The following is a 25,139-nucleotide window of genomic DNA, read 5'->3' as shown; positions in this document are numbered from 1 at the left end:
AATAAAAGAGCCACAAAATACTGGTTTTGACACATTAGCAAGGTTTAAAAGTTGTTGGTGAAGGTACAGGGGAACGGGTGCTTTAAGCCCCCTTCTCCATGTCTGTCAGTAGAGGAGTGGATACAGACATTGGGCCACATCCCTAAGGGAATTCTGCACAGCCTGTTACATGATGCCACAAACTCTTTATTAGTAAAAATTAATCCTATATTGTTGGCTGGGTGCAGTGGTTCATGCCTGTAATCCCAGCACTTTGGAAGGTGAGGTGGGTGGATGTCTTGAGCTCAGGAGTTTGAGAGCAGCCTGGGCAACATGGCAAAACCCCTTCTCTACAAAAAATACAAAAATTAGCTGGGCGTGATGGCACATATCTCTGGTCCCAGCTATTCAGGAGGCCAAGTTGGGAGGATTGCTTGTGCCCAGGAGGTAGAGGTTACAGTCAACTGAGATCATGCCACTGCACTCCAGCCTGGGCAATGGAGCAAGACTCTGTCTCAATAATAACAGTAATAATAATAATAATAATCCTATATTGTTAAAAGAAAAGATTATTAAAGAAAGGCACGTGCAGCATGCTCCCCATTTATATCTGAGTCTACAGGAAAGAAGTGTAGATACTTGTACACTGAAATGCTAACAGCAAGTCATGCTGCAGAGGTGGGATTGGAGGTGATTATCACACTCATATTTAAAAAAAATAAGATTTATTACTTTTGATTAGCAGAGAAAAGTAATAAAGTTCTTTTCATTTAAAAGACAGAAATTTGGTCAAAGGGAATACCAGAGGCCGAAGAGCCTCAGGCTTGCCAGGCACAGTGGCTCACACTTGTAGTTCCAACACTTTAGGAGGCTGAGGCAGGAAGATTGCTTGAGGCCAGGAGTTTGAGACCAGCCTGGGCAACATAGTAAGACCCTGTGTCTATTAAAAAAAAGAAAAGAAAAAAAAAAGTTCTCAGGCTGGGAGCTTTGTGCAGGCTGCCTGGCTGGGAGGGAGAGTACAGATGGCGGGAAGTGGGAGAGAAGCCAGAGTGGTACACAGTGAGGCTGGGACCAAACTGTGGAGCCCCTCCTGGGCTGGCTGGACAAGTGGAGGCCCTGCCCAGAGGGGATGTGGTAGCAACTGGTGACAGGAGTGACAAAGGGCTGGGGTGTGTTTGCAGGTGGGAGACCTGCCGCTGGCAGTCATCCCAGTGCATATGGCAGTGGTGGGCTGCCCTGTCAGCTCCCTGAGGACCACCTCCTACACTACTGACCAGGCCCAGAAGGAACCAGCCATCAGGTGCTCCATGCTCAGCCTGAGCCTCTGCTCCCTGGTAGCCCCTGAAACCCTCCGGCCTCCGGGCTGGGCTGCCCACATCGGCTTGTTATTCTCCAGCTGGCCTAGGGCCATTGGTGCCACCTACAAGAAGGTTCCAGGCCAGGGTTTCCCTGGGGGAAGGTGGCTTCGGGGGACATGGCCACCACCATTTCGGGGGGCAGAAGTGGCGAGTAGTCAGTGTGGCCCGAGGTCAGCATCAGCCCTGGGGCCCCTGGCACAGCTGAACTGGAATCAGCATAGTCTGCTCAGGGCGGGTGGTTGGATTGCCAGGGCACAGGGCAGCCCCAGAGCCCGGCTCACCTGGTGCCACCTGGGGAAGCCCAGCCCTGGGTCTCATTAATTCTTGAGTGAGACCAGACCACTGTGGTGTTTCCCCCTGCCTGAGCCCCCAGCCCCAGCCCTCTTCCCTACCTGCAAGGTGTACGCTGGCTGTGGCTGTACTGAATCCAGTCTGTCCGCCTCCAGGTTCGGCACCCAGGTCTCCGGAGGAGACACAGTTACCCGCACCCTTCGCCTGAATAACTCCAGTCCCTGTGGTAAGACATGCATGAGAGAAAGCAGGACTCTCGCCACAGGCTGTGACTTGTGGTGAGCCAGGCTAGGAGGGAAGGTGGGAGGGAAGCCGATGGCCCATGAACAGGACCCAGGTGTCCAGGGGGCCTGTAGTTATGGAGGTGTGGATGGGCCCACGGATGCCCTGCTCTCATCAGGGTTGCTGTGTGGAGGAACAGACGATAAGAGGGGATCCCTTTCTCATTCCTCCAGCTGGCAGAACCTGAGCTGCCTGAGAGCTGCTGGGGATACAGCGGGGACAGGACAGCAGGGTCTTTGCCAAGGGGCTTCCCTCCTGACGGGGGGGACAGACGTGACTGTAGGCTGCAGTGTGTGGAAGAGCAGTGTGTGGAGTGTGTGGTGTACAACTGAAGGGGAGGCCGGAGTGCTGGGGGAAGGTGTTGAGGGGCCAGACTGCCCTGCGGAGGGGAGGCAGAGTGTAGGCTGAGTCTAAGAGGAAGGGTAAGCCCATGTGGGCCAGGGGAGCATGTGGGAACAAAGAGTGCTCTGGGCCTGAGGAAGGGTTAGGAGAGGGAGCTGGTGACACTGAAGAGGGCCCTGGCCACGCTGGCCCCTGAGGAGGGCTGGGAGCAGGACTGAAGGCAGGAGGGGAGGGGAAGATGGGTTCGATGCAGGCAGATGTCTATGTTTGGGACAGGACTTCGGGGACTTCTCAGTTTAGGGGCTTCTGGGAGATGAGGTGGGGCCACCAACTGGGTGTGGGGAGGCAGATGGAGGTGTCGGAGGAGGGCAGGGACAGCTTGACATTGTCATGGTGCAGGCTGGAGAGAGAGCAATGGGGAGCCCCAGTTTAAGTTGGGGACAGATTGATGGGGGTGGCAATCTGTTCAGTTGGGGGACCTCCTGCAGTGGTACTCAGAGGGATGGCGCAGTTCAGTTCTTTCAGGGATTGCCAGGTGGGTGCAAAAGGAGAGATAAGGATGCTGGCAAGACAGAGGTGGAGATGGCGGCCCCCAAAGACTAGTCTAGCTGGGGAAGGACGTAAAAGCTGACATAGGCTGATGGATAGATGGGGAGAAGGAAGGGCGTATGGGGGTTAGAGAGCCCAGCCTGCCCAAAAACAGGCTAGAAGGAGAAGCAGTTGTGGGGAGAGAGCAGAGCACCTGCATTCAGGCATCTGGACATGGAGACCTGGTCTTGTGACCATGAGGACTTCAGGTGATAGAACCAGACGGCATAAGCCTGCAAAGCCTTTTATAAAATTTTAAATGAGAATTGCCTGGAAGTGGCATTAGAGAGGCAGAGAGGCACCCCCTCCACCCAGGTATGGGAGAACGGGTCATCGCTGTCTGGGAGTACGAGGAGGAGGGGGCCCGGGGGGGTTGTCTGTACCTCCCTAATTCCTCACCCTGCCCCCCACATCTGCCCCAGACATCCGCCTGGATTGGGAGACCTATGTTCCAGATGACAAGGAAGACCAGCTGGTGGAGCTGCTGGTGTTTTATGGGCCACCTTTCCCGCTGCGGGACCAAGCCGGGAACGAGCTTGTGTGCCCTGATACCTCTGAGGGTGGCTGCCTCCTCTGGTCCCCAAGCCCCTCCAATTCATCAGAATTCAGCCATGAAACTGACTCATCGGTGAGCAGGGGTGGAGGGGCGGGGCAGGCTGGCTACTGAGGGTCACTGAGGTGTGGCTAGTAGGCTAGTTGAACCTCAGTGACTGCGTGAACCTCAGTGACTCCTTGGTGACAGGTTGAGGGCAGCTCCAGTGCCAGCAATAGAGTGTCACAGAAGCTCATCTCAGTCATCCTGCAGGCACATGAGGGGGTGCCATCCGGCCACCTGTACTCTATCAGCCCCAAGCAGGTGGTGAGTTGGGGTAGGGGCTGGGAGCTGTCTGCATTGGCCAGCCAGTGGCATGGGACAGTGCTAAGGCTGCTGTGTCCATGCCAGGTGGTCCCTGCTGGGGGCAGCAGCACCATCTACATCTCCTTCACCCCCATGGTGCTCAGCCCTGAGATCCTGCACAAGGTGGAGTGTACTGGCTACGCCCTGGGTTTCATGAGCTTGGACAGCAAGGTGAGCTCTTCTGGCCTGGGTTGGGGGCTGCAGCCACTGCTCCCTCCTGGGTAGCATGCTGCCTGCTCAGCCCAGGGATCAGCTGTGATCAGACTTGGGCTCAGTAGGTGGAAAGGGAGATTCCAGGGAAGAGGCATCGCCTGCAGGACTTTGCGGTGGGACCCCTGAAACTGGACCTGCATAGCTACGTGAGGCCTGCACAGTGAGTCAGCTGGGGTGCCCCATCTCCTTTCATCCCCATGGGGTGCACCCTCACCAGGCACTGGTGGAGCCAGGCAGGACTCTCAGAGCAAAAGGGCAGGCATGGGTGGGAGAAGTCAGCAAAGGAGCCCGGGGAAAGGCTGGCCTGAGGCTGGATGAGCAGAGTCAGGGCAGCCAGGAGGTCCCAGGTGCCTGGCTTGCCCCAACAATGCCTATTGCTGGGCAGGCTAAGTGTGGAGCTGGACTATGGCGGCAACATGGAATTCCAGTGCCAGGCCAGTGACCTCATTCCCGAGCAGCCCTGCTCTGGGGTGAGTGTGCTGCCACCCTCTGGCCCTGCCAGCTTACCTGGACCTCAGATGTCTCTGTGTGCCCTTCTGGGATTCAGGCCTTATAGTCTGAGTCCAAGTCCCCTCCCCCAGCCTTCCCAGCCCTACCCTAGAGCCGTGAGGTTGAAGAGAGAGACAAGATGCATTCCCTGCCTCCTACCTCTGTGGCTGCCCAGGTGCTGAGTGAGCTGGTGATCACCCACCACCTGAAGCTCACCAACACTACAGAGATCCCACACTACTTCCGGCTCATGGTCTCCAGGCCCTTCTCTGTTTCCCAAGATGGGGCGAGCCGGGACCACAGAGCTCCTGGCCCTGGCCAGAAGCAGGAGTGTGAGGAGGAGACAGCCTCAGCAGACAAGCAGCTGGTGCTCCCAGCACAGGAGAACATGCTGGTCAGTGGGGGCGTCTGCAGCCCTTGCCTTGACGGCACACCCTCGCATGCGTATAGACAGCACCCCTGCATGCCACCCTAACATGCTTGTACCCAGATGCAAACTGCATGCCTGACCCTGCCATACCCTGCATGAACACTCGGGGGTGTGCTCACACCAGAGACACCACATTCAGCACCGCTGCACAAGTGGCTGACATGGGCATGGACACACCAGACATTGTGTTCACAAACATGCATGTACTTGTTCCAGAAATGTCCCCAGACTTCCCTTTCCCTCTTAGTCCCCACTGCTGAGATGCTGGTGGAGGCTGATGCATTCCTGCGAGTACCTCCCCTTCCCACACAGACTCCGTCCTCCTATGCAAGCTCAGGGTTTGTGTCCCAGCTCAGGTGAGCCCATGGGGTTGCTGTAATTGTAAGACACTCCAGATTCTAATGTAAATTTTCCTCTTCTAACTAATTCTTAGTGATAATTGGATCCTGTATTTTCAGAGTTGGTTGGGTAGGGGAAGGTCTTGGGAATGTCAGGACCTCAGTGGAAACCATCAACTTCTTCCTCTGGTCTCTGAGGCAACTGGAAGGAGGCTGAGTGTGTGCACACCCATATCTGCACAGTGGGCTTCCAGGGTGTGCAGAGGCAGGCTGAGGGTAGACAGCCCTGCCCTGTCTCCTACTTCCCCTCCTGCTTCAGAGGTCCTCTTTCTTCCTCTCCTTGGAGGGCTTCTCTTTATACTGTGCTCCCTTGAGCTCTGCCAGGCTCTAGCCTCACTCTGCACATTTCTGAGTTGTCTCATCCATTTCCAGAGCCTCAGTGAACAGCCATATTCTCTCTATCCAATGTATACTCCACTGTGTAGCGAGAGCCTGCTGTGTACTAGATGCTGGGCTAGGTGATGGAACTCCCCGAGGACCTCATCATGGAGGTCAGGGACACACACGGATCTGCAGAAGACAGAATGGCACCCTTGACCCACTTTGCATTTGCTCCCTTCAACAAGTTAAATGGAGGGGAAGGCTCAGAGCACAGGCAGAGGTTCCATTCCACCAGAGCTTCCCAGCAGATATGGCAGTTAGCCACCAGGCATTTAAAAGTCCTTGGCAGCTCTGGGGAAGCCCAAAGGTTCCACAAAAAGGACATCACATAATGGTGCTGCATCTCACCCTCCATGAGCTAACAATGCTCAGGTTTCTGGCTCCTGGCCAGAATTATCTCCCAGGCTCTAGAGCCAAACTCAGCCTGTCCAAAGTGAACTCCCCATCCCCTCCCCCACCTTGTCCTGCCCCCACACCTGTGCCTCCTTTTTGAGGTGGCATTTTGTCTCAGCAAATACCACTCCCAACCCCCTTGCTCATGCCCAGAGCTCTGGCACCCCTTGTCGTAGACCGATCTCTGACCACGCCACCAAGCCCGCGGATGCCCCCTCCTAAAGTTCTCCCAACACTATTCTCTTTTCTTTATCCCTACACCCATATCTTGGTTTAGGACAGCGGTTTCTAAGCCTGCCAATAAATCAGTGGCCTATTTTTTAAGATTGGGTCTTGCTGTGTCACTCAGGCTAGAGTGCAGTGGCATGATCATGGTTCACTGAAGCCTCAACTGCCTGGGGGTTCAAGCAATCCTCCCACCTCAGCCTCCCAAGTAGCTGGGACCAGAGGCACATGCCACCATGCCCAGCTATTATTTGCAGAGACAAGGTCTCATTACGTTGCCCAGGCTGGTCTTGAACTCCTGGGCTCAAGCGATCCTCCCACCTCAGCCTCCCAAAACCTCCCTTCAGGGGCTGGGCCTGGGAGGGAAGGAGGGATTACGGATGTGAGCCACTACTCCCAGCAAATTAGTACCCTTGACAAAACTTATTAAGGCAGCAGCTCCCAGACCCCACCTCCAGAGATGTGAAGGTCTGGGTGAGGCCTAAGAATCTGTATTTTTAACAAGTGCCTCACAGTTGATTCTAATAAACTTGTACCAAGGACCTGTGCTGGGAGCCAGGAGTCCAAGCTCCATCCTGTCCAGCCTCAGCCCCTGGTATGGCATCATCACACTCATGTGTGGTCTGCAGCCTACCTCCCCGCCAGGTCAGTGACCTGTCAGAGGCTCTTCACTGTCCTCAGCACACAGACCAAGTCCTTCCTCTGCCTCTGAGTCCAACCACAGCTCTGGGAATTTGAAGTGGTAAAGGGCAGCTTGCTCATGTACCTTCCCCTCTAGCCTCTGACCTCTGAGGGCAGACGTGACTTGTCCCTGACACTAGCAGGGTGCTGGGCAGAGTAGGTGCTGGGCAGCACTTGTGGAATGAAAAGCACCAGGTTGGGGAGCTGCTGGGCTGTTGGCTGAGCAGGGCTGGGCCAGTCCGGGCCTTCGGGGGCTGGGCCTGGGAGGGAAGGAGGATGGAGCTCCAGGTGGGGAAGTGGCCACCTGCCCTCTGCAGCCGGAGTTTACAGCATGTCCACATCTGCTCAGGTGAATGTATCCTTCTCACTCTCCCTGGAGCTGCTCTCCTATCAGAAGCTCCCGGCCGACCAGATGCTGCCTGGGGTGGACATTCAGCAGAGCGCGAGTGGAGAGAGAGAGATGGTGTTTACTCAGAATCTGCTCCTGGAGTACACCAACCAGACCACTCAGGCATGCCCCCGGCCCACCCACATGTGGAGGAGGGTGGAAGTAGGCTGGGCTCTGTTCTGCTGGGGCCAGAGGAGAAAGCCCTAGCAGGGCCCTTAGAAATAAGGAACCCCTGCCTCTGTCCTAGTGCTCAGTCTCCCCTAGGAGAAGACCTGTGTGCAGAGAGATGAGGGCCATCCACCCTCACCTGCCTCATGAGCCCAAAGCCAGGTGAGGGCCTGAGTGTGGGAAATCAGGGAAGGCTCCCTGCAGGAGGTAGCACATGAAGCCTGTACACCGATTAATCAAGGAAGGGAAACAGGTTGACGGCCAGGCCAAAAGAAAGGCCTGATGGGTGGGGACAGTGAGCACCTGAGGCAGCTGCGAGGGGCAGCCCTGGGGCTTGCCAGATTTCAAGCACCAGGGCGAGTACCACGGACCAGAAGGTCACCAGGTCGTTGTGTGGAGGCTAAGCAGGGGCTACTGGTAAGGAGTGAAGGAGTGGGCTGGGGAGGACTCCAGAGACGCCGGGGACAGGAGGCTGAGCAGTGGAGCAGAGGCGCTCCAGCCTGGCACCCAGGCAGCTGCTGGGGCTGAGGCCGTGGGATCGTGCATGGCAGCGCCCGAGTGTGATGCAGGGGCTGCCAGGAGATAGAGCAGGGCACAGGTGAGGCCTGCAGCCAAGGGACACAAACAAATGGTCCAGGTCCTGAGAGGAGCTGAGGGATGGGCCTTGGGGGCCACTGTAGGAGGAGGAGGGGTGAAGGAGGGCAGCCCAACCAGCCAGGGCGCAGGGACTGGAGCTTTATGAGTTAGGGAGGCAGGGACAGCGGGGGAATAGATGGCATCACCCTGGCCCTTTCCCTGCGCAGACTCCCAGTAGCAGCCTGTGGCCTTCGAAGGTGGCGCTGGCCACTTCCCGTTTTCCTCAGGAGCATCAGCACTTGGGGTCAGCAGGGTTCCCTGTGTCCCAGAGGCCCTGGCTCAGAGCCCACCCAGAATGGACAAGGTTGTCTGGTCTCCCACAGGTGGTGCCCCTGCGGGCTGTGGTGGCCGTGCCTGAGCTGCAGCTCTCCACCAGCTGGGTGGACTTTGGGACCTGCTTTGTGAGCCAGCAGCGAGTTCGGGAGGTCTACCTGATGAACCTGAGCGGCTGCCGAAGCTACTGGACTATGCTGATGGGTATGTCCTACTCTCCCACCTACCCACTGTTCCCCTACAGGGTTGTGACAAGAGAAGACCCCCAGGAAGGGGGCCCCTGTGCCCTGTCCTTGCATGCTGGCTCCCAGGGCAGGCACCACTTGGAATTTCCACAGAACAGCCAGTCCCCCAATTCCACATGATCTCAGGCTTGCCCTGCCCTGCAGTGCTGAGCAAGACCAGAGGTACAGGCCTGGGGGAGGGTGAAGTGTTCCTGTGGCAGTACATGGGGCTGCCTGCACTCATGTGTCTTCCCTTCCCTTTGGTGCAGGCCAGCAGGAGCCACCCAAGGCCGCTGTGGCCTTCGGGGTCTCCCCAAACAGTGGGCTGCTAGAAGCACGATCCGCCAATGCACCCCCAACCTCCATCGCCTTGCAGGTTTTCTTCACTGCCAGGTACAGCCCCTTCCAACCTCCCCCAAACTGCCCACAGGGCCTGGACCCCCTGCCCAGGCCCTTCCTAACCTCAGCCCCCACATGCTCCCCACAGGAGTAGTGAGCTGTACGAGTCCACGATGGTGGTGGAAGGTGTGCTTGGTGAGAAGTCCTGCACCCTGCGGCTCCGGGGCCAAGGCTCTTATGATGAGAGATACATGTTGCCTCACCAGCCCTGAGGCTCCGCCCCAGCCCTCAGCCCTAGGCCCCAGCTGGAAAATAAACATTGCCCAGGGATTAGGAGCATATCTTCAGCACAAAGACACAGACTTGGGGACCTCTAGGCAGCTCCTGGAATGGAAGAACCCCCTTCCACAATGGTCTCAGCCTAGGCCTTCATGATATGTCCTCAGAGCTAACACAAAGGATAGGCCACACCACAGTAGAGACCACCGCATTGAGAATCACTACTCATTGCACAGTGCAGACCAGTATGGCAAAATTAGCCTTGGAAAAAAACCACAGCCACTAAGATAAATTCATGCAGTTTTACTATGCCCATTGCACTTCTCATCCATGAATTCGCCTTGCCCTAAGAATTAACCTTGTGGCCTGGGTGACCCAGGCTGCTTTTGTCTTGCACAGCTAAAGAGGGTCTGATGCGTGGCTCAACACCCTACCCACTCCTATACCATGTCATCAGTGTTCACATTTTCCAAATGAGTTGAAGTGCCTTGATCTGTCCACTGCCACCACCACCAGTGCTGAGTTTTCTCATGTGGTTTTGCTTCTGTAGTGTTGCTGCCTTGCTGCTACAGCAGCAGGACTGTCTGCGTAGCGCCTCCAGCCTGGGACCTCACTCAGTTCCCAGGGTATTCAAAGACAGCAGCGGCTCCCATTCCAGTCCCGATGCACATGGATACCACTCCATATGCCCTATGAAAACAAAACTTAATTGGCTGGGCAAAGGCACCCATCAAGTTACCTCCAGACCAGGCTGAGCCAGAAGGACTTCATGGACAAGTAGGATGCAAAACCATCAGACCAGATCTGTGGGCAAGCAGTACCCTGGCCTCCCACTTGGGCATACACACGGTGGCAGATGCCCACTGCAGGCTAGTATCCCTTTCAAGGCTGGCCCTCAGGGAAACAGGGATCATACCCCTACATCCTCAGTTCAGGGTGTTTCTGTGTGCATGTTCTCCTCCCCAGGGACCGATCATAATCCCAAAAGACACAATTCCAAACACAATCATCCCAAATGTTGAAATCCTGGAAGAACAAAATCCCTAAAGTCTAAAATCCTGAAAATCACAATCCTAAAAGACCAAAATCCAGAAAATATAATTCTGGAAAAAATAATTTGGAAGCCTGGCATGGTGGCACCTACTTGTAGTCCCAGCTATTCAGCAGGCTGAGGCAAGAGGATCACTTGTGGCTAGGAGTTCAAGACCAGCCAATATAGCAAGACCCCCATTTTAGAAAAAAACTTTTTTTAAAAGATTGATTTAAAAGATATTTACATTTTTAGACCAGGTGCAGTGGCTCAAACCTGTAATCCCAACACTTTTGGAGGCTGAGGCAGGTGGATCACGAGGTCAGGAGTTCAAGACCAGCCTGGCCAACATGGTGAAACCCTGTCTCCACTAAAAATACAAAATTTAACTGGGTGTGGTGGCAGACACCTATAATCCCAGATACTCGGGAGGCTGAGGCAGGAAAATTGCTTGAACCCAAAAGGCAGAGGTTACAGTGAGCCGAGATCACACCACTGCACTCCAGCCTGGACAACGGAGTGAGACTCCATGTCAAAAAAAAAAAAAAATGTACATTTTTAAAAGCAGACTTATTTGAGGAACAAAAACAACAGGACACTTCACAGGCTACTTTACACAATAAAATAGGCAATAATTACAAATTTTTGCAGGCATAAACACTCAAGTATGCTAACAATAGTCACAGGAGTATAACAATTATAAACAGACAAACTGTATTCATAAATAGGTTAAAAAGCAAACTGTATAAATGGCTGGTAATCGTGTGCACCCAGCTTTATAACTGCAGTCATATGAATACCATGAAGGACAACCTATGTCTTTTAATGAGATTGATCAAAAACTGACGGAGCCAGGCACTATGGCTCACACCTGTAATCCCAGCACTTTGGAAGCTAAGGTGGGAGGATCACTTGAGCCCTGGAGTTCGAGACCAGCCTGGACAACATAGCAAAACCCTGTCTCTACAAAAAATACAAAAAATTAGCTGGGTGTGGTGGCACACACATATAGTCTCAGCTACTTAGGAGGCTGAGGTGGGAGGATTGCTTGAGCCAGGCAAGCAGAGGTTGCAGTGAGCCTGAGATGGAGTCACTCCACTCCAGCTTGGGCAACGGAGTAAGACCCTGTCTCAAAAAACAAACCAACCTGGGATGGGTCAGCACTGCATAAGTAGTCACCCAAAGAACCAAGATCTTGAGAAATTTTATCTTTCACAAATGCAGGTGCACAAACAGCACACTTCTTCATTTACTGAGGAAGTTTCAACATTTTTATGTACATGCACAAGGCTTACAAAGTCAATGTCATAATGCACTTTCATGGAATCAGATTTCTGATGCCCAAGGCAGAAAGTGTGTCCCAGCTCTGAGAGAGACAGTTCACCTTCTGCATTTGTTCTCTCCAGGGCCCTAGGCAATTAGATGGTGCCTGCCAACACTGAGGGCGGATCTTCCCCACCTGGTCCACTCAGATGCATACTCTAACCTCCTCTGCAAACACCCTCACAGACACACCCAAAACATTACTTTGTCAGGTTTCTAGGTATTCCCAAAATTAAGTCCATTCCTTGTCAACTTAGCACCCATTCACATCTCCTTAAACCATACTTAATTTCCAAATAAAGACAATAACAAGGTAATGGTTCTATTCTACATACGGTGGAAATTGCACTAATCCCTTCTCTAGAATTCGTAACATGAATTCAACATTAGGATTTCAACATTCAAGATTTTAATCTTTTCAGATTGTGATTTTTTGGGATTTTAGACAGTAAGGATCTTTCTGCTTGACTAGTCAAGTGTAGAAGTAAGAAGGAGGTAAAGAGTAGAATAAGGAGTTTGATCTGTAACTGAACAATCAAGATAACTCACTACCTTTGGACCAGCCAAGACCTTAGGGACTTTGATCTTTTGGGATTTCAACATTTGGGATTACGGCGCTCAGGACTGTGTCTGTTGAAATTATGATCCAAAGCCCACCTACCTCTATCCCCTGCCCTTCAGGTGCCCTGACTTGGGTATCCCCCCACGACCCCACTGCCAGGAGCAAAGCCTTACCTCTTCCCACGGCGCTTCAGCTCGTTGAGCAGCGTGATGACCTGCCGTGCTCCAGTGCAGCCCAGTGGGTGCCCTAAGGCCACTGCACCCCCCAGAGGGTTCACCTTCTCAGAGGGGAGTCGTAGCTTCTCCACACAGTAGGCAGCCTGGAAGGAGGCAGATCATCAGTTACAGCCCTCTTACCCCTCCCCTGCACCACTTGCCTGCTCACTCCACCTCGGCTGTCCAGGGCCAAGGCAACATTGAGAAACAAGGGCTCACCTGGCTTGCAAAGGCCTCATTGATCTCGAAGATGTCCACGTCACTCACTGTCAGCCCTGCAGGCAAGGTAGAGAGACCTGAACTGACACACTGGCAGTCTGTCTCCCCTGGGACCCGCCCCATCCATGGGCCTACAGGCTGCCTGGTATGTGTCTCTTCCAAAAGGGTGAGCCAGTCTCAGCTGTGGGGTCAGGAAGGGCTTGGAGTATGGGACACTAGCCTGCCCCACCTCCACTCTGCAGCACCCACAGGACCACCCTCATGGCCCTGGCAACAGCATGCAGGGCAGCTGCAGGATCCAGGTGGGACCCAGATACGATGTGAAGGAGCCACCTTACCTGCTTTTTGCAAAGCTATAGGGATGGCGTAGGCAGGTCCGATGCCCATGATGTCAGGTGGGACCCCAACCACTGCATAGGACCTCAGGACCCCAAGGATGGGAAGGCCCAACTCTTCTGCCTTGGACCTCCGGGCCAGCAGGATGGCAGCTGCCCCATCACTCACCTGGCTAGAGTTTCCTAGGGGCAAATTGTTGGGTAAGAAGGCATCGGGGTGGGGCTGAGGAGATCCCAGCCCTCCCACTTCTACTTTGCAGAGGGGTCTATTCCAGGTTCCCAGAGTACAGCACCCAGCATGGCCATGGCCTCCTTTCTCATACCGCACCCCGGACCAGTCTCACCAGCTGTGGTAGAACCATCCTTCTTGAAGGCAGGCTTCAGTTTGGCCAGGCCCTCCATGGTGGTGCTGGGGCGGATACCCTCATCCTGGGTCACAGTGATGCTCCTCTTGGTGCCCTTGTCATCATGGACCGTGGTGGTCACAGGTACAATTTCAGCTTGGAAACAGCCCTTGCTCTGGGCTCTTGCTGCCCTGCCAGCACCATGGACAGCCAGGCTCAGCTCCCTTGGGGTTCCCTTCCTCCCTGCCGCCAACCCCTATCCATTTGGGTAGATGCAAGCTTAGGCTGCTAAATTCAGGGACATGCTGGACTTTGGGGGAGCTCTGAGGGCATGGCCAAGGCCTTACAGGGCCTACTTCACCATCAGCCCTAGACCTCCAGATCGTGGCCAATCCCAGCCTCAAAAGGGGCAAGGGTGTTTGGAGGTGGTGCCTCCACTTAGAGCCCTTTGTCCGAGAGGGACTAAGCCTGCTTGGCTCTCTCTGCTGAACTGAGGATGGAACCCCAGAAATATTTGTGCTGGGTTCTGCCAACTTTTCTGCTCAAACTCAACAGTTCGATGTCATCTACTCCCCAGTTTCCACCTATTTAAAGTGACATATACTAAACTACTCATGTATTTTTTATTTAAGCAGTTTTAAAGCACAAGGTATTTAAGGGTGACCCTTGCAAACATGTGCAGCATATTAAGTGCCCAGGGACATTCCAGTGGAAGGAATCTAAGGCTTCCAACACATTTTCAAATGGTATGTGACCCAAAGTGGCTAAGAATCACTGCCTCAGGGAAGCCAACCTGGCCCAGATACCACTCCTGCTTTTGCTGTCCTCTCTCTGGACAGGCAGGACTTGCCAATCTTAGCCTGCCTGAGCCCCTGGGGTTTCTCTGATATCATCCCCAGTTCTTGCCTCAGGATGCTGCCACAGACCCAGCATAGTCCAGAAGCTAGGACCAGGGTCCCTAACATTGCTGGCCCCACACTCCAGGCTACAATGTCCAATCTGCAAACCACAGCCAGAAAAGAACACAGGGGGAAACTGAGGCCTAGCTAGGGCAAAGTCAGGGTGAACAGACAGTAATAGAACCTGGAAGTACTACCAACTCACAGTGGCCCTGACACTTCCCACTTCCCACCCACAACCTGGGTGGCACGAGGCCTGGAAAGCACTCACTGCCCAGCGGTAACTACAAAACGGTGCCACTTCAGACCACTTAGGATAGACTCAAAACCTCACTCTCCAGCCCTTTAAACATTCCTCCCCAAGCAGTACTCACTTCTGCTGGGAAGCCAGGGCAAAGGTATCCTGCTTCTCCCGTGAAATGCCAAACCGCTCAGCCACATTCTCAGAGGTTATCCTAGAACACAAACAGCAGATAGTGTGGGCATTGGTCTGATAGCCTAGAGGAAGGGACCAGGCTGTAGAGCTGTGCTTAGAACTCTGGATTCCCAAGGCTCTAAGCAGGAGAGGATGTAAGGGCAGTCCATGACACACAGTAGTGATGACTCAGGATATGGTACAGCCTGTCCTGAGGGTGGATATAAAGGCACAGATAGGGAAGTCAGCAATGCTGGCCAGATCCTGAGAAGCTCATACACCAAAGAGACTTCCTCCAAGAGATAGGGCAGCCTGCATAGGGGCAGTTGCAGAAAAGAGTTTGTTCCCTGGGTGAGCTGCCTCAGCGCAGGGGAGAAAAGGAGCAGGGGAGGGCTTGGGTGGGGGCACTAACTGGCTACTCCTGGCCAGCTTCTTCTATGCCTCAAGGAAAACTGCTGCAATGTAGGGAGATGAGGACTCCCAAATCTCCTCCGGAAAGGCCAAACCTAGGCTTCCTGGTCACCTTGGCTGGGGTCTATGCTTATCCTGAGAACCTAGAGCCACAGCTAGGCCTTCCAGCCTGGGCTTCTGGCTTTATAGGCTTCCCTTGAAGATACAGTATGTGAAAGAAGCCACGGCACTGCCCCTCTCCAAGCCTTAGTCTCCTCATATATCTAGTGGATCCAGGACTCTTGGCCCACAGACCCTGGGGATGGCCCAGAGGCTCAGAGAAGCTAAGCCATACAAATGCCACATACTTTTCTTTTCTTCTTTTTTTTTTTTTTTTGGAGACAGAGGCTCGCTCTGTCACCCAAGCTGGAGTACAGTGGCGCGATCTCGGCTCACTGCAACCTCTGCCTCCCAGGTTCACGCCATTCTCCTGCCTCAGCCTCCCAAGTAGCTGGGACTACAGGTGCCCGCCACCATGCCTGGCTAATTTTTTGTATTTTCAGTAGAGACGGGGTTTCACTGTGTTAGCCAGGATGGTCTCAATCTTCTGACCTCGTGATCTGCCCACCTCAGTCTCCCAAAGTGCTGGGATTACAGGTGTGAGCCACCACACCTGGCCAAATGCCACATACTTTTCATGTTGCACCTGACAGGGCACAATTCCCCCCACCAGCATGTTCAATCATCACAAGCTTCCCACTGCCTTCTCAACCTTCTAGGCCCCCAAGGCTTTGGAGTGGAGCTACCATCGTCCTTCCTATGACTGAGCACCTCAGTGTAGGAGTGACAAGGTAGGTGATGTTTGGAAACTAGGGGGCACAGAGAGGACCTGGGGGCTTCAGGAAATGGAAGTCAAGGGCAACATCAAGTGTCATCCCCAAAGTCCCTGCGGAGCAGACCATGCCCAAAGGAAGGAGGCCAAGGCTTGGCACCGCCAGCCGAGATGATAAAGTTCCTTGGCTCCCTGCTCCAGGCTGAGAGGGCACAAGCACACAGAGCTATGGGAGCACTCACCCCATAGGAATCAGGCAATCTCTGGCCTTCTCCTTGTCCATCAAGCGTGAAGTAATATTTCCAGGGTTCCCTCTGTCAGCCAGGGACATGGACTCCACCCTGGGGAGGAGGAAGAGGAGAAGGTAAGGTGAACTGGGCTCTAGCAGGACTCCTCCAGAGATAGCTGAACACTTGGCAAGTGCTAGGAAATAGCCAGGGAGCCCTAGGAAGTCCAGTGGGCCTCTCGGAGCCACAGGCAGGGCACCTGGCCAGCAAGGCCCAGCTGTGAGTACAGGGCTACTGAGCCCTGTCTCTATTTCACCCCCCACCCCAGGACACAGCACTGCACAATAAACACTCCTGGGGGCAGGGCTATGCTTCCCTATACAACTGCTAAATCAGCCAACTGGCAGTTCCAGAGAAAAGCCTTCTGGTGTCAGCCACAGAGGAGGAAACACATCCACAAGCCAGGACCTGCCCTCAGGGCCCACAAATTCAGAAGGGAGAAGAGACAATTTGAAAGTAACCACAGGCTGGCCGTGGTGGCTCACGCCTGTAATCCCAGCACTTTGGGAGGCTGAGGCGGGTGGATCACGAGGTCAGGAGATCGAGACCGTCCTGGCCAGCACGGTGAAACCCCGCCTCTCTAAAAATACAAAATATTAGCCGGGCATGGTGGCGGGCGCCAGGGCGGGAAGCTGAGGCAGGAGAATGGTGTGAACCTAGGAGGCAGAGCTTGCAGTGAGCCGAGATTGCACCACTGCACTCTAGCCTGGGCGACAGAGCGAGACTCCATCTCAAAAATAAATAAATAAAATAAAATTAAAGTAACCACAAAGCTGAGCTCAAAGGGCGATCAGACCTGCATAGACAAGGAAGTGCTACGAGCTGAGAGGAAGGAGACGGCAGCGTAGTGTGGTCAAAAAAGGGTTTTGAGGCGATGGGGGACCCTAACGCCTCAAGGGATGCTAACAGATAACCTTGACTGAGTGCTTTTCTTGTGCCCAGCACTATTCTGAATTCTTTTCAGATGTTAAGAGTGCTTCAGTGTCAGTCACATGACAGACAAATACTCCACAGTGTAAGCTGTTGGTATTACTCCATTTATTCTTCTCAACTTCAACAGAGCTGAGCTAGGTATCCCCATTTTATAGATCAGGAGACTGAGGTCTAGGGAGACTGTATAACTTGTCCAATTGTCACCCAGCCTGGATCCACATTTAAGTAGTCTGGCCTCAGAGCCCACTTCCAACTAGAGTGCCCTGTGCTACATACTTGCTGATCAAAGCCTATGGAGAACAGTCAGGCTATGATGTGGGTGTCAAGCCCGACCCAGATCTTAATATCCTAGTACCATGGTCCTTAACCTGCTTGGGAATCAGATACTCTCTAAGAAACTCATAAAAGCTCCAGCCCTTCTCAAGTTATCCACACCACCTTTCACCCAGTAAAATAGAAGAACATGACAGAAATCAAAGGGCAGTGGCCCGTGCCCAGCCAAAGTCCTTGTAGAGTGGTCTTTGGCTTTATTTACAACTGTAGACATAGGTCAGTACAACTCAGTGCCAGCTGCCACAGCCCTGGAACAGGGGCCAGCAATGTGTATAGAAATACTCTAAAGAGGATGCAAAAGGCAGCAGGGGTATTTCAGAACCCTGGGGTTGCTCACTTCCCCCAGCCTGCCAAAGCCCTTACTCCCCTGCCCTCCCAGCACCAGATGCCCACCCAAGCCTGGGCACCAGTGCCCTGCCCTTCCCTGGAGGCACTGCCAAATACAACTTCTGCAGCTCCATTTGCTGCAGCCAACGATGGAGCCACAGTCTAGGTGGAGGTGACAGTGACCAAACCACCACAGATCTCATTTTGTCCCTCACAGCCCATAGGCAGCTGGAAGTTTCCACATTGGTACCAGGGTAGGGAGACAAAGGGACAGACAGCCTAGTAAAATGAACAAACTAGTTATACAGTAGGCAGCTGTCCCTGGCTTTAGAGAACCCAAACTGCAACTTCTCTCAGCAGCATCATGAATCAACAAGGGCCCCAAAAGGAAACCCAAATGCTGGATTTTCTCAAAATGCTTGCTCACATTTTCCAGCCTGAAATACTTCCAAGAAAGTAAGCTTTTAGAGGCCAATTCCCCTCCCCTGCTAGTGCTGAGAGGTATGAGTGATTCCTGAGCAGCCAGAGTTGGTAGCCACTCTTAACCTGCATTTGTGAGAACCCACTCCCGGCCAGCTGCCTAATGGGGATGGGGGGAATCCTGAAATCATGGCCTCTGAGAACTCAGATGAAAATTAGTTTTATTGTCACAAGTTGGTTAATAAGCTCCGGCAGAAAAAAATTCTTACCCACAGGCCATGCCAATGTCATAAGACCCATTTCTGATGCCACCTGCAACAAAAGCATTTCATAAACATCCTTTGCCAGAGTCCACCTGTTCTGGAAGCAGTGGAGCCTCTTCCCCACCTGGTCTCTAGATGGGACTCAGCCCCAGCCTCAGAAATGGAAGACCCAGGAATGTTCAGAAAAGGCTTTGGGCAGTGGTAGGGGCACTCTTGCACTCTTTCTGTGGTTAGAGTCCTCTCAGAAATCGTTATTGCTTGCCCAGCAGACAGCGACTTTGCTGACCCAAACCCACAGGTCCAGGACCAAGGTGCCCACCCAGTCATAACTTACCTGCTATGCTGGCCACTGCCTGCAGTCCCGACGAACACTGTCTGTTGACAGTGGACAAAGGCACAGTCTCCGGGATGTCACTGAAACAGAAGGTGAGAGAGTAGAATCAGCCCCCAATTCCATGCCAGGCTCTCATGGAAAGCAGTCCTATGCTTCTAACTGGCCCCCCTCAAGGGATGTAAAGGGCAGGGAAACAAACCCAGCAGCCCTGCCCCCATGCCAGGCCAGATACATGGAATGGGGGTGGGCAGCTACTGGACAGACCCCATCTCTGCAGGCACTTGCTCCCCAGGGCCACCAAGCACATTCCCTTCCATTCCTGTGAGTATCTTCAATCAATGACCAAGCACAGCCGAAAGGCAAGGGAAGCCTGTTTGGGCCACAGGGATCCTTCTCTCTCTCCCTTTGAAGATTCAAAAATGAAAACTGTGTACTCTGTTTCCCCCAAAGAACAGAGAAAAGGAACTGCTGCTAGGACAGAGCACCAGAGCAAAAGAAATGCCTAAAGTCTGAGGCCAGGGACCCTCAACCTTACCAGTAATCATATAGCTAACCGTGCACGTTCCCATGGACTCTTGAAAGCCTGATCCCACCTAGACGAAGCACTCTGATGAGAATCATGTGTTCTAACATCCATTGCTCTGGTAGGTTCCCCAAGACTCTCACACTGGTCTTAGCCCTGGAAGCTAGTAGGGCTTCCCCTCTTGATTTACCTGCCTTAGCCAACAGTAAAAAGTCCTAGGGAAATTTCCAGACCTCCTCAGACCCAGAGACTCAGAACCTGAGGGAGTGGAAGCATTCTGGTGATTCTGGTGTACGGCCAGATTTGGGAGTCTCTGAACTAGTGCCCAGGCCAGGCTCTGCAGAGACTCTCTCAGGTGGATAGCCTCCTGTGCAGCCTGTTTGATCTCTCCAGGGTCCCTTAACTCCCTAGTAGGTAGTTACCATTCCTTCACTCAATCCACCAAGTGTTCACTAAATACCTACTTACCACAAGGCATCATCTGAGGGATGCTGAGATGCTTATAACACTGTGCCCTGGAGGATGCCCAACCAACACACAGAAAACGAATCAACTAGCAGAGACTGAAATAATAGGCCAAGAAGGCAAACCACATCAGAAGGAAGTACATGGCTAGCTACTACTGGAGAGGAAGGGGCTCTCATTTTCAGCCTGAGAGCCTGGATAAGTCATGCCAAAACGGTGAGACTATGTTTGGGCAGGGTTTGTCTTTCTGTCTAGGGCAGAAAGAGGAGGTAGGGCTAGCACTTCAAGGAGACAGAATGACGATATCAGGGAAGACAGTAGGCTGACAGCTGGCTGAACGAAGAAAAGTCAAGGTGAGTAAGCAGCTAGGAGATGAGGCTGGAAGGTAAGTCTGGAGCCAGATTGTAGGGGGCCTTGAACTACAGGCTGGGCAGTCTAAACCTCTCCCAGTTCCTAGAGGGTTTTTGTTTTCCTGTTCCTTCACTAGCTAATGTTCCTATTTATTCTTCTCCATACATCTAGAAGTACAAAGCTAAGCAGTTCTTAAATCTACACACGAAAATAATTTAAGCACTCTTTCCCCTGCAGGCGCTTAAAGGAAAGTTTACCAGGTCTCTTCCTGAGTGTCCCCCTTCCCCATGGTTCTGCCCTATCCCAAAGTCTTTGCTAGTGGGATATGACTGGAGTTAGCTCAACTAGTAAAAAGGCTGAAAGTCACTTTTCAGCATGCTTACTTGGTTACTCACCTGACAAATGAGGGCAGAATCCACACTTACAAAAGGCAAGTAACAACCTGGCTTTGGCTAAAAATCAAGCCACAGAGAACTTCTGCTCCAGTCCCAAAGGTCTTGTGTATCCTGGCTCAGCAATTTAAAGTAGGAGAGAGGTTGAGTCCACAAGAGCAGGGAATCAGGGACTTTGGTTGCCTCATTCTGGTGTCCAACCTTATCCTCCCCAACCTGCAGACTGAGTTCCCTGGGGCCTAGGCCCAGCAAAGCATCAAAACGGCCAACCCATGGCTAGAACTAGAAAAGTTTACCTCAGAAACTGGGCGATTCGGGCCATGATTGCCCCGGCCCCAGGCTGCAGCACATTTCCTGTGGACAATAAACTTTCATTCAGTGCCAGGTGGTGGTATTCTGGGCACTAAGATATAGCTGTGAAAACCAGAGATGAGGCATTCCAGATCTTTATTTGGGACACTAGCCCTTGGCAGGCTCACTTGCAGCTCTGGAACATCAGGGTTTGGGGCAGGGAGAGCCAGCCATACAACAGCTTGTCCTGGTCATCCACCAGCTCCTGTCGCTAAGGGTCCCACGCTCACTTGCCCACGCACCCAGCTTTTCCACATCAGCAGAGATGGGCAGGTTGTCTGCCCTTAAAAGTGAAATGGGAGTTTCTGAAAATGCACATCTCCCCAGGTATCCTCCTCTGAGCCCTGTTGTCACCCCAGAGAGGTGGAACAGTGATTGCTGACCTAGGGGTGGCATCCGCTGGATAAGACTCTTGCCATATTATGTTGAGTATTTCAAGGTGAGGGGTGTGACAGACTGCAGGTTGTGGGGAAAAGAAAGATCAGATTTTTACTGTGTCTATGTAGAAAAGGAAGACATAAGAAACTCCATGTTGATCTGTACTAAGAAACTTTGTTTCTGCTTTGAGAAGCTGTTATCTGTAACTTTAGCCCCAACCCTGTGCTCACAGAAACATGTGCTGTACTGAATCAATGTTTTAAGGGATTTAGGGCTGTGCAGGATATGTCTTGTTAACAATGTGTTTGCAGACAGTATGCTTGGTAAAAGTCATAGCCATTCTCCATTCTCTATTAACCAGGGACACGATGCACTGTGGAAAGCCGCAGGGACCTCTGCCCAAGAAAGCCTGGGTATTGTCTAAGATTTCCCCCCACTGAGACAGCCTGAGATATGGCCTCGTGGCCATATCCCGTGGGAAGGAAAAGACCTTACCGTTCCCCAGCCCGACACCCGTAAAGAGTCTGTGCTGAGGAAGATTAGTAAAAGAGGAAGGCCTCTGTTTCCCGCACGTCCCTGGGAAGGGAATGTCTCAGTGTAAAGACTATTGGTTCTATTCTGAAACAGGAGAAAACCACCCTGTGGATGGAGGCAAAATACGCTGGCAGCAATACTGCTGTTACTCTTTGCTACACTGAGATATTTGGGTAAAGAGAAACATAAATCCAGCCTACTATGCACATCTGGGCATAGTACCTTCCCTTGAACTTATTTATGATGCAGATTCCTTTACTCACATGTTTTCCTGCTGACCTTCTCCCCACCATCCTGTTCACCCTGTTCTCCTGCCTAAGAGGTCCTGCCCCTCCACACCTGTGGGTATTTGTCACAAGGCGGAGACGACTGAGAAAATAAGACACAGAAACAAAGTATAGAGGAAGAAAAGTGGGCCCAGGGAACCGGTGCTCAGCAATTGAGGACCTGCACCGGCACCAGTCTCTGAGTTCCCTCAGTGTTTATTGATCACTCTCTCTACTATCTCGACGACGGGGATGTGGCAGGACTACAGGGTAATGGTGGGGAGAGGGTCAGCAGGAAAACATATGAACAAAGAACTCTGTGTCCTAAATAAGTTTAAGGAAAGGTGCTGTGCCTGGATGTGCATGTAGGCCAGATTTATGTTTGACTTTACACAAACATCTCAGTGCAGTAAAGAGCAGTATTGCCGCCAGCATGTCTCACCTCCAGCCATAAGGCAGTTTTCTCCAAACTCAGTAAATAGAATGTATGGTCGGGTTTTACACCGAGACATTCCATTCCCAGGGACAAGCAGGAGACAGATGCTTTCCTATTATCTCAACTGCAAAGAGGCCTTCCTCTTTTACTAATCCTCCTCAGCACAGACCCTTTATGGGTGTTGGGCTGGGGGACTGTAAGGTCTTTCCCTTCCCATGAGGCCATATCTCAGACTATCTCAGTTGGGGGAAACCTGGACAATACCCAGTCTTTCTTGGGCAGAGGTCCCTGTGGCCTTCCGCAGTGCATTGTGTGCCTGGTTAATAGAGAATGGAGAATGGTGATGACTTTTACCAAGCATACTGCCTGCAAACAAATTGTTAACAAGGCACATCCTGCACAGCCCTAAATCCATTAAACCTTAAGTCAATACAGCACGTTTCTATGAGGACAGGGTTGGGGCTAAGGCTACAGATTAACAGCATCTCAAAGCAGAATTTTTCTTAGTACAGATCAAAATGGAGTTTTTTATATCTTCTTTTTCTACACAGACATAGTAACAGTCTGATCTCTCTTCCTTTCCCCCACACTGCCGGACTCCCCTTTCCGAGATAGTGAAAATAGTAATCAAGAAATACTGAGAGAACTCGGAGAGCGGTGCTGGTGCAGGTCCTCCCATGCCTAGTGTCCTGGCCTCCTGGGCCCACCGTTATTTCTCTATACTTTGTCTATGTGTCTTATTTCTTTTCTCAGTCCCATCTGACGAGAAATACCCACAGGTGTGGAGGGGCAGGGCCCCTTCAAAGGTCAAGGCCATGGAGGTTCCCCCAGTGAAAACTCGGGGTGGGGAGGTGAGGAGAGCTCTGGACGAACGGAAAAACGGGGAGGGCCCAGCGCAGGGCCTGGGTGGTGCGCTCACCGACACAGATGTCCCCCAGCTCTTCCGGCCTCAGATTCACGTCCTTGAGAACCGCGGTCATGACGGCCGAGAGAAGCTCGTCGGGGGTGGTGTCCTGCAGCAGGAAGAGCAGCCGCGGTGACCCCCAGTGCCCCATGCTCACCCCAGGGAGACAAAGCGACCACAGCTGGATGAGGAGCTGCCTCCGGCGTGCAGGGTAACCAAACATACGAATCGGACCCCGGCCCGCGCTGGCGTCTTCCCACACTCGGCACCCAGACCCTCGGGCCTCACCTTGAAGCCGCCGCGGCCTGCCCGACAGATGGCCGTGCGCCGCCCGTGCACCACCACCACGTCCGCGGCAGAGGCCTGCGGGGAGCCGCTCAGGCAAAGCGCAGCCTGCGGCATCCAGCCGGAACCCGGCCGGCCTGTCAGGTGGCCCAGCACTACCTGCAGCCTCTGCATTGCGCAGCTCAACCCCACAGATCAGCCACCAGTCCCGGAACCGACCGCCGGAGTTAACAGGCAGCCGTCCGCGCACGCGCAGAACCACATCTCAGCCTCCAAGGCCTCAACTCCGCCCACAGCCCTGAGAACAGACGCGAGCGACCCTCCAAAAGTCCCGCCCACCTCCCGCCGCAGCCAACCACAAGGTGAGTCGACCTGGGAGCCCGCCCCTCCCCGCCACCGCCTACCGAACCCTCTATAGGAGGGCCCACAGTCACCGCCCAGCCGAGCTTTCCACTCAATGCCCCGCCTACCTTAGCCTACCGCAGCCAACCAAACGGTGGATCTTTACGAATCCCCGCCCAGAAATGCAGAGCGGAAGCCTTTCCACCTTTTGTAGCCAAACTCGAGACCCGACCCCCAAACCTATGCCTCCTACCCGCAGCCAAACGGAAGGCTGGAGCGCTAGGACCGCTTTCTGCTTGCGGGATGGAGATGGAAGCCGGGGCTCTAATTCCTCTACCCACTTCCTAGTCGGCTCTGCTATCCCTCCGGTCCCAGTACCCGAGCTAGGGGACCTAAATACTTCCAAGACGCCCGAGTCCTACTCCGACGTGGTTGGGCTTTCCCATTCTTTCGAGAAGACAGGGAATTTAGGCTTCCGGACTGGCCGGGAGAACAGATTTTACAGAGGTGCCGGGGTGTGACAAGCTCTCTAACTGGAGAATAAACGTTTCACACTTTTACCAGTTTTACACCCAATTGGAATGATTTTATTAGTGCCCATTTCCCGTGCTAGGCTGGGGGCTCCGCCAAGGCAGAGAGGTACCTTGTATCCGGGGAGCCTGCGACAGGCTTGACACTTAGTAGATGATCAATAAGTACTTGTTGAATGAGTAAATGAATGAACCAGGGCTCCCTAGGTCAGGACTGTGTCCCTAAACCTAAAGAGCAAGGCCACGTGCCCCCTTGACTCCCAATAGCAGGGCCATGTCTTTACCTGAGACCCTGGAGAGTAGTGCTGGGCTTCCCACAGACACCAAAGGACAGGGTGCCTTGTGGTCCCCAACCTAGTGTCATGACGTCCCCAACCATTTCGATGGCAGGGCCACGGCATGCCTCAGGCTCCAGAAGGCAGCTGTCCCTTTCCCACTCCCACCTGGGGAGCACAGCAGGGGTCTTCCCTTACCCCTACTGGCAGGATTGCCTGTTCCCCAGAGACAGTGGAGGGCACAGCTGGTGCCTTCCCGCCTGTCCCCTCCTCGCCATCCTCGAGGGCAGGACCGTATGAACCCCTCAGATTCCCCGGTGGAAGAATTGTGGCTCCACCAGATCCCAGAAAGCAAGGCCCGTTTCCTACAACCTCTGAAGGAGGGTCGTTC

General features: G+C 53.3%; 2 protein-coding genes across 3 annotated transcripts in view; one reads left to right on the top strand and one right to left on the bottom strand.

Annotated features, from left to right (window-relative positions):
• DLEC1 (DLEC1 cilia and flagella associated protein) overlaps positions 1-9,561 on the top strand; it is a 66,905-nt gene extending 57,344 nt beyond the window's left edge. Inside the window, exons 26-37 of the mRNA XM_030930711.1 lie at positions 1,161-1,279; positions 1,784-1,854; positions 3,263-3,468; positions 3,583-3,699; positions 3,784-3,909; positions 4,017-4,111; positions 4,337-4,421; positions 4,616-4,834; positions 7,298-7,459; positions 8,464-8,617; positions 8,907-9,030; positions 9,125-9,561. Of these exons, the coding sequence (XP_030786571.1) occupies positions 1,161-1,279; positions 1,784-1,854; positions 3,263-3,468; positions 3,583-3,699; positions 3,784-3,909; positions 4,017-4,111; positions 4,337-4,421; positions 4,616-4,834; positions 7,298-7,459; positions 8,464-8,617; positions 8,907-9,030; positions 9,125-9,248 (1,602 nt within the window). The 3' untranslated portion in view covers positions 9,249-9,561. The remainder of the gene's footprint in view (positions 1-1,160; positions 1,280-1,783; positions 1,855-3,262; positions 3,469-3,582; positions 3,700-3,783; positions 3,910-4,016; positions 4,112-4,336; positions 4,422-4,615; positions 4,835-7,297; positions 7,460-8,463; positions 8,618-8,906; positions 9,031-9,124) is intronic.
• ACAA1 (acetyl-CoA acyltransferase 1) lies at positions 9,539-23,983 on the bottom strand. 2 transcript variants are annotated; one of them, XM_010357256.2, is made up of 12 exons: positions 23,605-23,983; positions 23,332-23,425; positions 20,744-20,801; positions 18,717-18,796; positions 18,389-18,431; positions 16,062-16,160; positions 14,557-14,637; positions 13,284-13,474; positions 12,943-13,122; positions 12,605-12,660; positions 12,344-12,489; positions 9,539-9,945 (listed from the first exon to the last, which is right to left on the bottom strand). In XM_010357256.2, the coding sequence occupies exons 1-12, from the start codon at positions 23,773-23,775 to the stop codon at positions 9,870-9,872; spliced, it is 1,275 nt and encodes a 424-aa protein (XP_010355558.1). In that variant the 5' UTR covers positions 23,776-23,983; the 3' UTR covers positions 9,539-9,869. The 2 variants fall into 2 exon arrangements, with proteins under 2 accessions (XP_010355558.1, XP_030786570.1); XM_030930710.1 differs by lacking the exon at positions 23,332-23,425 and having other exon boundaries at positions 23,605-23,726.
• Positions 23,984-25,139: the final 1,156 nt, after the last annotated feature.

Source organism: Rhinopithecus roxellana, chromosome 1, assembly GCF_007565055.1.
Source record: "Rhinopithecus roxellana isolate Shanxi Qingling chromosome 1, ASM756505v1, whole genome shotgun sequence".
Taxonomy (NCBI): domain Eukaryota; kingdom Metazoa; phylum Chordata; class Mammalia; order Primates; family Cercopithecidae; genus Rhinopithecus; species Rhinopithecus roxellana.
Note: the sequence above shows the minus strand (reverse complement) of the source record. Positions and strands in the feature narration are given on the sequence as shown.

Excerpts from the sequence above, each read along its gene's own strand:
- ACAA1 (XM_010357256.2), bottom strand. The coding sequence starts at position 23,775 with ATGCAGAGGCTGCAGGTAGTGCTGGGCCACCTGACAGGCCGGCCGGGT. Across the intron at positions 18,432-18,716 it reads GGCAGTGGCCAGCATAGCAG|GTGGCATCAGAAATGGGTCT; the intron begins GTAAGTTATGAC and ends CTTTTGTTGCAG. Across the intron at positions 12,490-12,604 it reads ATGAGGCCTTTGCAAGCCAG|GCTGCCTACTGTGTGGAGAA; the intron begins GTGAGCCCTTGT and ends GCCTCCTTCCAG.